The 13,634-nt window shown below is 49.6% G+C and overlaps 5 protein-coding genes across 5 annotated transcripts; 2 read left to right on the top strand and 3 right to left on the bottom strand.

Annotated features, from left to right (window-relative positions):
• Positions 1-355: 355 nt before the first annotated feature.
• On the top strand, positions 356-2,095 carry FSUBG_8449 (RGT2-Sensor of high external glucose concentration; the record flags this gene model as incomplete). The annotated part of the gene is made up of 5 exons (XM_036686859.1): positions 356-590; positions 639-836; positions 885-1,446; positions 1,496-1,738; positions 1,789-2,095. The coding sequence occupies 5 exons, from the start codon at positions 356-358 to the stop codon at positions 2,093-2,095; spliced, it is 1,545 nt and encodes a 514-aa protein (XP_036536069.1).
• A 79-nt stretch (positions 2,096-2,174) lies between these two features.
• Positions 2,175-4,081, bottom strand: FSUBG_8448 (uncharacterized protein; the record flags this gene model as incomplete). The annotated part of the gene is made up of 5 exons (XM_036686858.1): positions 2,175-2,577; positions 2,628-2,689; positions 2,738-3,092; positions 3,332-3,994; positions 4,044-4,081. The coding sequence occupies 5 exons, from the start codon at positions 4,079-4,081 to the stop codon at positions 2,175-2,177; spliced, it is 1,521 nt and encodes a 506-aa protein (XP_036536068.1).
• Positions 4,082-4,757: 676 nt separating this feature from the next.
• On the top strand, positions 4,758-6,320 carry FSUBG_8447 (putative choline-sulfatase; the record flags this gene model as incomplete). Its single annotated transcript, XM_036686857.1, has 1 exon — positions 4,758-6,320. One exon carries the CDS (start codon positions 4,758-4,760, stop codon positions 6,318-6,320), a length of 1,563 nt encoding a protein of 520 aa, XP_036536067.1.
• A 276-nt stretch (positions 6,321-6,596) lies between these two features.
• Positions 6,597-9,887, bottom strand: FSUBG_8446 (uncharacterized protein; the record flags this gene model as incomplete). Its single annotated transcript, XM_036686856.1, has 2 exons — positions 6,597-9,733; positions 9,791-9,887. 2 exons carry the CDS (start codon positions 9,885-9,887, stop codon positions 6,597-6,599), a joined length of 3,234 nt encoding a protein of 1,077 aa, XP_036536066.1.
• Positions 9,888-11,031: 1,144 nt separating this feature from the next.
• Positions 11,032-13,383, bottom strand: FSUBG_8445 (transcriptional regulatory; the record flags this gene model as incomplete). The annotated part of the gene is made up of 6 exons (XM_036686855.1): positions 11,032-11,139; positions 11,188-12,498; positions 12,545-12,576; positions 12,626-13,131; positions 13,257-13,314; positions 13,371-13,383. The coding sequence occupies 6 exons, from the start codon at positions 13,381-13,383 to the stop codon at positions 11,032-11,034; spliced, it is 2,028 nt and encodes a 675-aa protein (XP_036536065.1).
• Between the last annotated feature and the right edge of the window lie 251 nt (positions 13,384-13,634).

The raw sequence follows: 13,634 nt of genomic DNA, 5'->3' as shown, positions 1-13,634 counted from the left end.
TTCGGATCGGCGAGTAGTTATGGACATCGAAGCTCAAAATCACAGAATGGTTAATGTGTCTTGGGTCTAATGTCTCTAGTGACTAAGGTAATGCACAAGCTAGTGAGGTCAGCGGATCTCGTCCTCGGATGTCGTATGTGGACCATCCTCACCCGGATCTCGTCCCTCGGGGAGTTCACGCCCAGTTTTCTGGGGTAAACCACAAATTCAGTGGCTCCAACAAGGATCTACCATCAAAATCGCCCCAATTCGTCAAACAATCCCAACCATCACGACATCTCAACCACTCTCCATATAAGTCTACACACTCAGCCTTCATCATGACACCTTAACCACAGTCACAGCATCATCCATCATGGGCGTCTTTACCAAGTTTCGCTTCTTCAACCGAAGACTCGCGCTATCATGCGTGCTCATCGCCGTGTCGACGTTCAATTATGGCTTCGACAACCAAGCTTTCGCGACGACGCAGGCGATGGATGCGTTTGATAAGCAGTTTGGCGTTTGGGATGAGAAGACGGGCAAGTATGTTCTTGAACCGTCGTGGCTTTCGCTGTTTAACAGTTTGAACTACATTGGTTTCGCTGCTGGTGAGTACGGCGTGAGAGAGTTGGTGGTGCTTTGCTGATGGTTTGTAGGTGTTCTGATTGGGACTTGGATCTCGTCCCGATGGGGTCGGCGATGGTGCATGTTTGTCATGAGCGTGTATGCTATTGGCACAGCGACTATCGCCGTCACGTCTTTCCATCGCGAACAGATCATGGCTGCTCGAATCCTCAATTATGTCTACGTCGGAATGGAACTTGGTGTTGTTCCAACCTTTCAGTCCGAAATCGGTATGCCATACTCCAACAAACAGCCACTTCCATCACTAACAATAATAGTCCCCGCTCAAGCTCGTGGTTTCATGGTCGGATCCTACCAACTCAGCCTCGCGGTCGGCGGCCTCGTCATCAACAGCATCTGCTTCGGAACAAGCTCCCTCCCCGACACCCGCGCCTGGCGAATCCCTCTCGGCATGTTCTACATCGTGCCTAGTATTGTCGTAGCAGGCATCTGGTTCGTACCAGAGTCGCCGCGATGGCTGCTCCGAAAGAATAGAGTTGAAGAGGCGCGAAAGAGTCTCCAAAAGATCCGTGAAGGAGCTTTTACGAATGAAGAGATCGATGCTGAGTTTACGGAGCTGAAGGTCTCTTTGGAGCAGGAGACTGAGCAGGGAAAGTTCGTTGAGCTTGTGAGAGGTATTAATCTGAAGCGAACCCTTATCGTTATGGCCGTCAACTTCTATCAGCAGGCTGGTGGTCAAGCCTTCGTGTCGCAGTATGGTACCATCTACGTCAAATCGCTTGGAACCATCAACCCGTTTGGCTTCAGCTTGATTACTTCAGCCATCAGTATTATCTCGATTACCTGCATACTCCTCTGGACTGATATCGTTGGTAGACGGTATGTAACCTGCCTATCTTAGATGAACCCCCAGCTAACCACTATCCAGTGTTCTCATGATGGCCTCGTCCGTCACCATGTTTGCTGCCATGATGACAATGGGAGGTCTCGGTATCGTATCTCCCGTCGATGATTCGAGAAAGAAGGGCGTGATCAGCATGATGGCTGTGTTTGCCTCCGGTTTCGGAATGGGCTGGGCACCTCTTGTCTACGTCGTCACCACTGAGCTCTCTGCTCTTCGACTCCGTGATCTTACATCGCGAGTGGGCTTCACCACCAACGTCATCATGAAGTAAGCCCAACACTCACTTCATGTTCATCCCGTGCTAACAGACATTTCAGCTTCGCTGTCAACTTCAGTATACCATATCTCATCTACGACAAGTATGCCGGCTTGAACAGCAAAGTCGGCTTCATCTTTGGAGGAATCATGGCTACTGCTCTTGTGTTTGTCTACTTCTGCGTTCCTGAATGCAAGGGCAAAACCCTGGAGCAGGTAGACTTCTTGTTTAACCAGGGAGTTCCAATCCGACAGTTTGGAAAGGTCGATGCGGCGGAAATGATGCGCGCTACACAGGAGGAAGATGGTTTGGGCAAAGTGCACTCTGGTGGCAAGGATAATATCGTGACAGCTGAACAGCGAGTCTAAGTAAGCAATGGCATTGGAAATAGGTGAAGGGGGGGAGTGGAGGTCTTGATAGCCTGTATTGAGACTGTCAACTAGCTATCTAATATTGAGGTGCATTGGCATCAGTATAAGCATTCATCTGAAGATCAAAGGGATCCAATGGGAAACCAAGTTCTTGGTCTCCAAACACCATGTCAGCTGAGTTGATCGAGTCATAGTTGATGAGTGGATATCCAAGTGACGAGAATGAGCCAAGAGACCCGTCTCCCGTCGACCCAGTCAGACCCTGCTCATCGCCCTGGACCGGAAAGGACCAAATGTCTTGTCCTGGAGCGTTCTCGAGCACTGCGGACTCAAGGGAGGTCTCTGGTATCTCTTCGCTATTATTAGACTCTGGTGGTCGGATAGCGGGATCTTCCTCCTCTTCATCGTCTGGAGCAAAGGCATGCTTAGAACGACGATGCAGCTTTTCTTGTAAGCGAAGAGTCCCTGGCGAAGCGCTCCTAAAACGGTCATCAGCTGCGAAACTAGATTAAATGTGCATCTAGCGTACGGTGATCCAGGCGATATATGTCTGGTCCCCAATCGTGGTATGAGGTTCTCAATATCCGTGATCTATAGCTTTGTCAGCTTCTTGATACGATAGGCGAGGTGGATACTCACACATGAACCAATCCATCCAACTTCAGCGCGACTTCCTGAAACAATAAGCAGGATATCCATAAACTTCTGCTTGATCACTGGTAACGATGACTCCCCGTGTAATGGCAGTAGAGCAGCCAAGTGATCAACCATTTTGACGAATTGGTACGTCACTACTGCAAACGTTGGTGTACCGACACGACTACTAGTCTCCATCTGTCGAACTTTGGACCACATGTCTATGTATTTCATTGCAGTCTGTAAACACTGTTGCTGGCAGTAGTCGATATACTCTCGTGGCGTTTGACCGAGTGCTTCTGGTGATACAGCCTCTCGAATGCCGGGGATGAGAAAGCGGTGAAGATCGCAGCGACAACTGAACAAAAAGGTATGCAGCGTTGTGTATGTACGTGCTTCCTCTGAATGGCACATTATCATAAGTCTGTTTTCGTTGAGTTGTAGTTCATCTGGCAGTGACTCTTCAAAAGATGTCAGCTCCAGATCTAGTGAACGCAACTGGCCCCTGCTGAGATATGGACTGGTCCCACTGAGGATAACCTGTCTAGTGTATCTTGGTCTGTCAGCAAGATCCTTCGCGCAGGATAGATATCTCACCTCAGAACTCTATCTCGAATGTCGTACAGCCGCATCAAATACGCCAAGACATTCAAGTCTGTGTCATTCTCATTCTTACTCCGCAGAAACGGCGCTTTTGATCTTGAACCAAGTTGGAAATTATGATGACTGCTCGGTAAACGGATATGCATTCTTTGCGTGGGACAAACAGTCAGATCCTCAATACCACCCGAGAATACTTTGTCAACAACGTAAATAGACCACATCAAGCGCCTTAGACACTCCTGCTTGACTGGATCGATAGCTGGGCGTTCATAGTTGAGCCTCTTGGTGAACGCGACTCTTGATGCGATTGACAGAAGGACCCAAACATCTCCAGTGAAACGCATGGAGAAGAGGAATTTGATCACAAGCATTAGAGCTTGTAGTTTCGGCACCGACATATCGCCCATGTGATTGACCAACTCATGCTGAGCTTGTTTTATCCAGTTATGCGCTGGTGAGCTCTTCGTGTGATATGTTGGTGCAAGTCGCAGTGCTGAAGCGCAGATAGCTTTGAGTAAGGTCTTTTCGAGTTTGCCTTGGCTCCATTCTGCGATTGTTGTAGCTCGATGAAGAAAGACGCAGTCGGCAATGTCGGATTTGTCAAAGTATGTGTCCAGATATTGACGAATAGCATCTCGACTCTCAAGCTCAAAGACCCTATTCTCATATTAGTCAGAGGTATGAACCAGCAGATGATGGAACATACCGCTGTGTATCACCGGCCACGCTGGAAGAGATGTCCATTGGCGATGCCTGACTGGGTACTGATCCATAGTGTGACTGTGAAGTACTCGCCGGCGAAGTCTGTACCTCCATACCAATATCAACACTAGAGCTCCTCGGCTCATCACCGAATACACATTCATGTCCTTGTGACTGACATCGGTTACAAGGGCATGTACCTGAACACTTTGACTTGGCACTCCGGCAAGCCGCACAAGCCCTCAGTATTCTCCGCCTCTTGATACCCGCCTGCGTCAAATCCTCCCCATGACCACCCGACACCTGAATTATATCCCCCGCAACATAGCTACACGTCAATTCCAACCGCTCACAGCGTATACACCCTGTGATTCGTCGATCGCATTTAACCTGATGACCTAGATTAGTGGAGAACCCCGCAAAGTGTAATACAGCACGAACCTTTCTCGCGCGACATTGTTTACACGCGAGTTGCGGGGACGACCTTTCCATCGCACGAGATCCGAACGAGTTCCTTGGTCTGAGGTGAGGAGTGGGGTTTGCTAGGTCTTTACATAGCAGCGTTTCGAGCACGTCAGCCCGAGGTTGGATGGCGAGGGGGCGAGATCCGGAGAACGAGATCCGAGGCTAGCTTAGGCGAGGATGTTAGCTCATGACTAGATAACTACGACTACAAACTCAGTAATGGAGGTCAATTTCTTGATCATAGCAATTCACAATGTCGCAATCTCATAGCCTTCCTCCGAAACCATTGCCTTTGAAGGTTGATTCCAAGAATGGAGGAAACAGGCCGAATTACATCATTTTCATGCCTGATCAGTTGAGATATGACTCTCTCGGCTGTACAACTGGTCCCGATTCTGAGATCAAGACGCCAAATATCGATGCATTCGCTGCAAGAGGGAGTCTCTTCACCAATTGCTTTACCCAAGCTTCTGTGTGTTCGCAGTCGAGATGTAGTATGTTTACCGGAACATACCCTCATGTCAGCGGTCATCGAAGTCTTGAGAACCTCATCAAGCCATGGGAACCGAACATCTTTCGGAGTCTGAAGGAGTCGGGCTATCACGTTGCGTGCCTAGCACCACGAGGCGACACTTTTGCACCGACAGTCACGGAGCTGAGTCTCAGTGAATACGGGTTCCTTGAAACACCAGCGTTTACGCCAAAATTTGCTGGTGGTGGACGAGAAGTTGATGAGAGCATCTGGGGACGATTGTTTTATCGTGGATTGAGAGACGCGGACAAAGCTTTGGATTATGACGAAGCTGTTATGAGATCTGCTTTGACGTGGCTGGACTGTCCTCCTACGGATAAGCCGTGGGTTCTGTTTATGCCTCTTATCTTTCCGCACTGTCCGTTCCAAGTTGAGGAGCCGTACTTCTCCATGTATGATCGCTCTAAGGTCTCCAGTGTTGAGGCTACGGTCGACAAGAAGACAGGCTATGAACCGCGGTATATGAAGTCGATTCGAGAGAAGTATGGTACTCATCGTGCAACGGACGAAATTTGGAGGGAGATCAAAGCGACCTACTATGGGATGATCACACGACTAGATGATCAGTTTGGAAGAGTTCTCAAGAAAGTCGATGACCTTAGTATTTGGAAGGACACTGTTACGATGTTTTTCACCGACCATGGAGAATATCTCGGAGATCATGGACTCATTGAGAAGTGGCCTTCAGGTCTCTCTGAGACTCTGGTACACGGGCCTCTCATAATTGGCGGTGCAGGACTCCCAGAGGGAAAGAAAATCGATGCCATGACTGAAATGGTGGACTTGGTACCGACGATGCTGGAGACGTCTGGGATCGGAGAGTCATTCGCTCATAACGGACTATCATGGATCCCTCTTCTCTGCGGCGATGCCACAACACACAAGCAGTACTCTTTCTCCGAAGGTGGTTTCCTCACCTCTGAAGAGCCCATTCTCGAACAGGCGCCCTACCCCTACGATCTTAAAGCCGGACTTCAGCACGAAGATACCACGTTGGTTGGAAAAGCTATTTCACTACGAGACAAAGACTGGACTTATGTATACCGTCTATACGAACAACCGGAGCTGTATCATCGACACAACGACCCCCATGAGCTCCATAACCTAGCCCAAGATCCGGATCATAAGGGTTTGGCGGATAAGTATGAGAAGGCTACGCTGAAGTGGTTGTTGGAAGGGGCTGATGTTATGCCTTGGACGAAGGACCCGAGATTTCCGGAGGTGAAGTTGAAGGGTCCGAGGGAGCAGATGGAGGAGAGGTTGAAGCAGGTCAAGAGTGACTGACTTCCACCTTCGGCAGATTAGAGAGGCATTGCCATTTGAATGGTGGCCTAGTACTACGTTTTACATAGACACTCACAAAGACACAAGGCTGGATTAGCAATGTGAACGGAAGAGCTAGTGGTGACTAGAGAAAACAGACGTCAGGCGGGAGAAATACGTTCATATCAATTATAGAGATACTAAAAGCTGAAGTACAAATGAAAGTTGAATGACTGAATGTTACACGTGTGTACAAAAAAATGCCCTGCGCCTAATCCGGTAACCCTCAGATAGCACTTACAGAACCTCACGCACAGGCAAGCTCCAGTTCTCAGGATGCTTCCACTTGGTCTCCATCTTCTCCCCATCCAACTTAAAGACATCACCAAAAGACGCTGACTCAATTCGGTGATGTCCACCAACCGAACTTTGTGCATTTCGGAGAACCGACAGGTAAAACGACTCATCCTTGTCATCCTCACCGGCCTTGCTCTGGTGGCTGTGATGAGCCCACTTCAGCCTCTTGGCCTGGTCCGTAACCAACTCAGCAAGATCATCACGACCTGAAATGGCATCACTGTCCATGTTACCGATTTGCTCAAGGAGATGAACGTGGATATCTCGTGCAGCTCTATGATTCCCGCAAGTGTTGTGGAAGCTTGCGCGGAGAGTCTCACAATCGACTGTAAGATGGTGAAGAGAACCGTAGACATCGCGGAGGTTGTAGCAGATGCTCTCGATCAGAGAAATAGCAGCTGATTGATGGCCTGCAGCGAACTTGACCTCGCAGAGTCGACGACCAGTAGCAACTGTCGCAGCGCCGGACCAGTTGCGGCTCATGCGTGTATCCCAGAGATACTGAAGGATACGCTCAAGCATGGAGAAGTTCTTCCTCTCACCGAGAAGACGGATGATGACGTTCAATTGGTCAAATGGAATGGTGCCAAAGTCGATGTCGAGACGACCAACCTTGAGGACCTCGACGAGAATCTCTGATGAGATTTGCTGGAGCTCAATGATAATATGGTCATGGTCGTGAGTGTGGCGACGCGAGAACGACTCTGAGATCTTGAAGGCAAGCTTGACAACATGAGAGTGCTTCGTCTTGGTGAGTTGTCGGAAGTAAACTTGCGACCACTTCAACAGCTGGAGGGAAACCTTGAAGTCCTTGGCCTTGTAGACCTGGAGACCGACTTCAACCAGGCGCTCAAGGATGTCAATATGCACAACCTTCTTGTTGACGTTGGAAAGGGTCAATTCGAAAAGCTGCCAGAGTAACTCAGACGAGACAGATGTTGAGCAGAAGCCCTTGAACATCTCCCACATGTCTGTACGGAGCCTTCGCACCTCAGTATGTCGACCCTTGAGTTCGAGGAAGGCGATGAGACGAGCGCCAGCGGCGAGACGCATGTGGATCGGGCGACTTGAGGTTCTGACGGAGATGGACCATGCTTCGTAGAGACAAGTCTCAGTGTAGACGTCGCGGATGATGATGTCGAGCATGTTCTCGCGTTCATACCCGCAGAGAAGTTGCTCAAAGGCATGGATGAAGATGAAGCAGCGTCGATCGAGGTGAGCAAGACGATCTTCGTGACCGAAGCCACAGAAGCCCTCGACGTTGCTCTTCTCGCCCATGAGGACCTCTTCCTTGAGAGTCTGGATGAACTTGATGCCAAACTCGACAGAAGATAACTCACGGTACATCTTGGCCAAGCTGCGAGCAATGTCGAAGAGGACAATCTCATTACGCTCTTCAGTGAGAAGGCCGACGATGTACTCCTCAATGACCTTGATAGCAACGGTGATGCTCTCGCGACGTTTCTGCTTGCGGTGGTAGTCGACGATGCGGGTGAGTGCTACCAAGACCTTCTCGTGGGAGTAGGAGAGCTCCCATTTGAGAGAGACGAAGGAGTCGATGAGGAGGGTTTCGGCGCGATGACCGAGATCGCAGTGTGACTCGAAGAGAACTGAGAGGCGATACTTAGCAATCTCGAGGAGAGCAATGATGGAGTCGCCCTCTTCACAGCAGTGGATGTCGAGTTGACAGAGTTCCTCGTAGATAGAAACAGCTTCGACGTATCGAACGGTGTCAATCTCAAGGATCTTGGCGAGCTCAATGCTGGCGCGAATGTAGTACGCATGGGTAGCACCAAAGTCAGCAAGAATGACAGCCCTGAAGCTCTCGGCCAAATGAAGACGCTCAGTGTGTTGCTCATGAACACCAAGAATGATGAGGTACTCCTGGTACACCTCGAACCACTGCTCCGAGCTGATGATCTCATGGTCATGACGATGCTTCTCAATTGAGTTCCAGAGGAAACGGAACCAGGTGAGGGTCTCGGCGTGCTCGCTGTGTGACTTGTGAAGAGAGAGGCAGACCTTCATGAGGATGGAGATGTAGGCGGGGGGACAGGAGTCAAGACCAAAGTCGCCGAAGCCACGGAGGATGATGAGGAGTGAATCAACAGATCCGTGACATTCAAGCCAGTGGTTGAGATGACACATGTGGAACTCGGCCTTGAGCTGCGTGAGTCTGGTGATGATGATCTCAAAGCGAGACTCGAATTGGGTAATGATGGTCTTCTCACTCGCACCAGAGCGATGAGTACCGAAAGAGGCAGTGATGTCAACAACAATATCGACAATCATAGCCAGGGAAGACTGGAAGATGGAAGAAACTCTGTGCGAAGCATGGCTCGCCTCCAACTTCTCAACCATCTTGACAACCGTCCCCATCGCATCATCAAGCACCGTAAAGAAACGCTCAACAGCAAAACCATACTTACCCGCGAACCCAAGAAGTGTCTTACAAGACGAGAGAACAAGCGCAGAGCTATCATAAGTCGATACCTCAATCAACTTGATCGCGGTCATGATCTTGTCAAACTTCTTCGCAAAAGCTTCAGCTTTCTTGAGGGTTTTGTCAAGACGACTTCCCTTCTCGGGCATGTATCGCAATCTCTCGTTCGTGACCATCGCAAGAAACTCCTTGGAGGTAACGGAGCGGCCAAAGTCGAGAGGTTTGCCGCAGACGCGGGCATACCGATCAATAGCCCTCTGCATGTGTGAGTCAAGCTCGCATGAGAAGCCTTCGTAGTCGACGCCATGCCTGTAGATAGCTTGCGTGTCGTACAGCTCGCTTGCATAAGAGAAGGAATGGTCTCGCTTAGAGATTATAGACATGGCCTTTGACCCATGACGTGTTGTAGCGCTGGAGAAGTCGCGGTGCGAGAGAACTGTTGTAGTGCCGGTACCATATTCGAAGACTGAAGAGCGAGCGGGCGCGACGATACTCTCGGTGTCGTGGTGGTGGTGGATTATACTCTCGGCGGGCTCGTCGTCTGAAGACACGGAGCCAGAGCGGACGGGGCGTGTTTGCACGGTGGTGAGCCAGTTGGACTTGACGTTTGAAGGGGCTGACTCCAGCTGGTGGACTAGAGAGTGTCAGTAAAGTAAAGAAAGAGGGATGAAGAGGGGGAGATGGAGCGTACGTTTGGCTTGGCTGAGCATGGTGTCTGTTTCGCTGTTGAAGAAGATATCTGCGAACATGAGAACTGCCTTCGAGGATGGCATTGGAGCGAGGACCATGGTGGGAGATATATCCAGTGATGCAGGGTTTATCTCTTATCACTGGTAGATGCGCTCCAGGCCTTGATCACCACGCTCAGGGTGGGTGGCCTTGACGAACTAGTGGTTTGAGGAGAGCTGGACAGTGAGACAATCCGAAGCCCCGAATGTGACGCCCTGGACTTCATTTCCACCAGTTCAGCCATATCACCCCGATATCTCACCCCGAATGGCATATCACACGCACGCTTGAGGCTTCGTCACATAAACTAGCTATCCCTGAAATTGGTTTGGGTCGAGATCCCTATTTTCAGCTGTCGCTCGGCTAAGCCACAGCGCTGTAGAACTTGTACTAGTGGATCTAGATCTGGGCCATGTTTCAATATGTGATTCAACGCCAGGCTGAGGGTCAGCTCGCCACGAGGGAGTTAAGGTATGTGGCTAAAATTGGGAGACGCGCCGTGCCGCGATCGAATATGGGGAAACTTGGGCGGCGCCCGAACGCTAGATTGATCTTTTTGGGGGGCTCATCCCCCAGTATCGTTTGAGAAGAGGTGGCACGTTATTGGTTAAGGCGGCCAGTTAGACTTCAATAGTGCGATAAAAGTAAGACTGATAAGGAAACTTGGCAACGCCGTAAAATAGGCTTCTCAATTGCGCTGCTGAACCTCCGAATTAGTCTTTGCTCCCTGCCCTTGGCTGACACGCGTTCAGCCAGCCGGGGTAGCAGCTCAGCTCCAGCCATATCAGCCACATTAGACGAATCGGGATGACTATCATTGATGTCTTTGAGACATGCATATCTAGCTTCAATAACGAACCAATACTAGTCCAAGAACCTCGTTTAATTTAATCGCCTGAAGAATATTTGATGCCTCGACTTGGCTGTATGGTGGCGAAATCGCTGGACAGATCGATAGATTGTCTAGCATGGCATTCAACTTAGCTCTCAATGGTGTGAAAAAAGCGAACTGCTGAGAAGGGAGGGTTTCGGGCCGTCCGGTCTTCGAGATATGCCGTCTACTGACCTTTAGGCGAATGAGATTACTCCCTTTCTAGGTCTTCAGCCGCAAGCCACAATATTGACTGGGCATGCCTCGAATCACAATCAATAATGAATAATCCTTCAGCAACGCCACTTCTCGGAGAAACCCTCCGACACCAATCATAACGGTTCCAGAGGCCCAGCCGTGTCCATAAGCCATATATCCAGATCAAAGTCTTGAATACTACTGGGGTCTTGAATCTGGTTATCGAGAAGGCTCTGCGGAAACTGTTAATACACATGCACAATGTGCGGGATATGAACTTTAGGACCTACCCAGTCGATGCTGCCCATCATGTCGAAGTTGTTCATTATGTAGTCAGGTGTCTCTGTGTCTGTTGCAGAAGCTGACCAATCCAGACCGGTCGTTGAAGCTGATGACGTGTTGAGAAAGTCGTTCACCCGTCGGATAGTCGAGTCTAGAGCGTGAGAAACTATTCGTGCCTCCGAAGTATCTGACGAACTGGACCATATTCCGTGAGTCTTTTCAATAATCTTCAAGTTCTTGCGAATTTCTGGTTCCTCTGTACGAATTCCTGTTCTCATACTATTTCGTATACCAACGGTGAGATCTAAGCAGATGACCATAGCCGCCAGAGTGAAATCACTCAGTGTCAACGAAGTAATCATCCACTTCTTATCATACAGCAAAGCACCTGGCAAAGTCATCTGATGTATCTCGGCCTGCCTCTCAAGTAACCTTTCCGCTGCATCGAGCAAGGCCTTTCTTGAGAACGTAAGCTTGCTGTCTTGTCTGTCTGTTAAGTATTGGCGATGGAGAACGATGATGCTCTTGTGGTACAGTAACTCTATGGTTGTTCTGCTCATTATGATACTAATCTCGTCCACGATGAAGCTTGTGAGAGGCTTGTACTTGAAGTTATCGGGTATATTGTCATAGACCGCTCTGACTTCAGCATCGAGTGAGATTGTCTCTTGATACGTCATTGGGGTAACATATCGAGTATGCTTGACCACCTTCTTGAACATGCCCATCACAGAAGCTTTGACAATAGCATATGAGATAGCTGTACTCTCAGAAAGGGGCCTAGGCGGAGGGAGCTCTGGGATACCAGGATAAAAGTCAGATTGTTTCAGGTTCCTCGGTAGCTCTGTGTCGCAGAAGTCTGAGGGTATCATACTTGGCAAGCCCATCTGGAATGACATGAGAGAATCAAGCTGATACAAACAGACCCAGACTCGTCTCCTCATCTCCCCGTCGAACGGCGAGATTCTAGAGCCTGGTACCTTTGTCGAATCTCGATGATAACCCTTGCAGATGGCAAGTTGCACTACCCTACCCATGAGGAACCAGAGGTTAGTATCAGATACTTTGGCACGAAGCCAGCATCCGACTAGGAGAAGAAGAGATGCTTCGACACAATGTTCATTGGCGGCGGTGTAGTTGCTCAGGAGCAAACATTCTTCAGTCTTCTTGGAGAGAGCTTTGCTGGAGGGTATTGGGAGCTGAGAGGAGCGTGCCATTCCTGAGATTTCATAGACGCCTGCTGATAGACTTAGAAGAGCTAGAAGTAGCGCGATCCACACCGGTGATGTTTCCGATGGCGAGTCCCAGAATGATTCGTACTGGGCAAGTGTTAGCTAGATTCCGAATTCGCGTGTGAATGCTGACCTCCTGTTCAAACTTTGTAGGGTGCAGAATGGCTGTCGTGCCACGATTAGCTTCAGCCAAGAAGAGCATCGACTGGCTTACGCATCATAGTGTAGTGCGACAGGAAGAACACAGACACAAGAGTATCACAGACCTGTCGTGGCGGTATGGCTGAAAGGATATGCTCAATTGTCACGCCATCAGGGGATCCCATATCGAAGTTGATATGACTCGCGGGGACTTCGTTGTTCAGTGTGACTGAGCTGAGAGTCGAGGTATGCGGGCTCGCAGCGGGTAACTCCTCGCGAATAGCTCTGATGTTTTGAAGCATGGAGGACCAGTGACTTGGGTCGACTTGACCCGTAAGGCCACTGGAGGCGGTGTGGCTACTGCTGGCGGCAGCCTCTGATCTGGAGATGCCAGGAAGCTGAACATTATCGATGTCTGATAATCCGTTTTGATTCTGAGCTGTGATTCCATTGGGATGTGTATAAGACGCGGGGTTTAATTGCTGTGTCCTTTGAGCCGCCGTGGCGGTGCGATGCTCTAGGTTTTTGAGTCGATCAGGAACAGAGTTCCTATCAGAGCGCTTGTCCTGTCTATCAGCGCTGGAAGCATAGCGGCACAGCGCGTGATTGTTCCTCTTAATACACGTGTCACAGGGCAGCTCCCTGTTACATCTCGCCCTACCCAAGTCAGCGCCATCATCTAACCCTCTTAGCTGGGGACTCACTTTCGTGCGCGACAAGGCTCACAGGACTTGGGCAGTCGAGTCCGCTTCTCAGCTTTGGCTGGATATCATGAGCGCGTGCATCTGAGATAGCAATTGATGTTGGGATCTTCTTACTTGATCCAATCATGATTTGTACCAGTTTTAAGGCTTGTTGGAGGAATGTGTTGTTGATGAAGGGAGATAAGCAAATAATGACGGAGATCGGGGCAGGGGCGGAGTTATTAACCCCGCGATGTTGTGATTGGTTGCTTGTGTAAGCGGAGATATTAAACCCGCCTCGGCCATAGGATTTACAAGACAAAAACAATATATAAGAACGACAATAGCCATTCAACATTCTCTCGTATTATTATCATCAATAATCCACATCAATTCAAC

The sequence above is a fragment of the Fusarium subglutinans genome (assembly GCF_013396075.1).
Source record: "Fusarium subglutinans strain NRRL 66333 chromosome Unknown NRRL66333_c0000116, whole genome shotgun sequence".
In the NCBI taxonomy this organism is placed as follows: Eukaryota; Fungi; Ascomycota; class Sordariomycetes; order Hypocreales; family Nectriaceae; genus Fusarium; species Fusarium subglutinans.
This window is presented reverse-complemented; position numbering and strand designations above follow the sequence as displayed.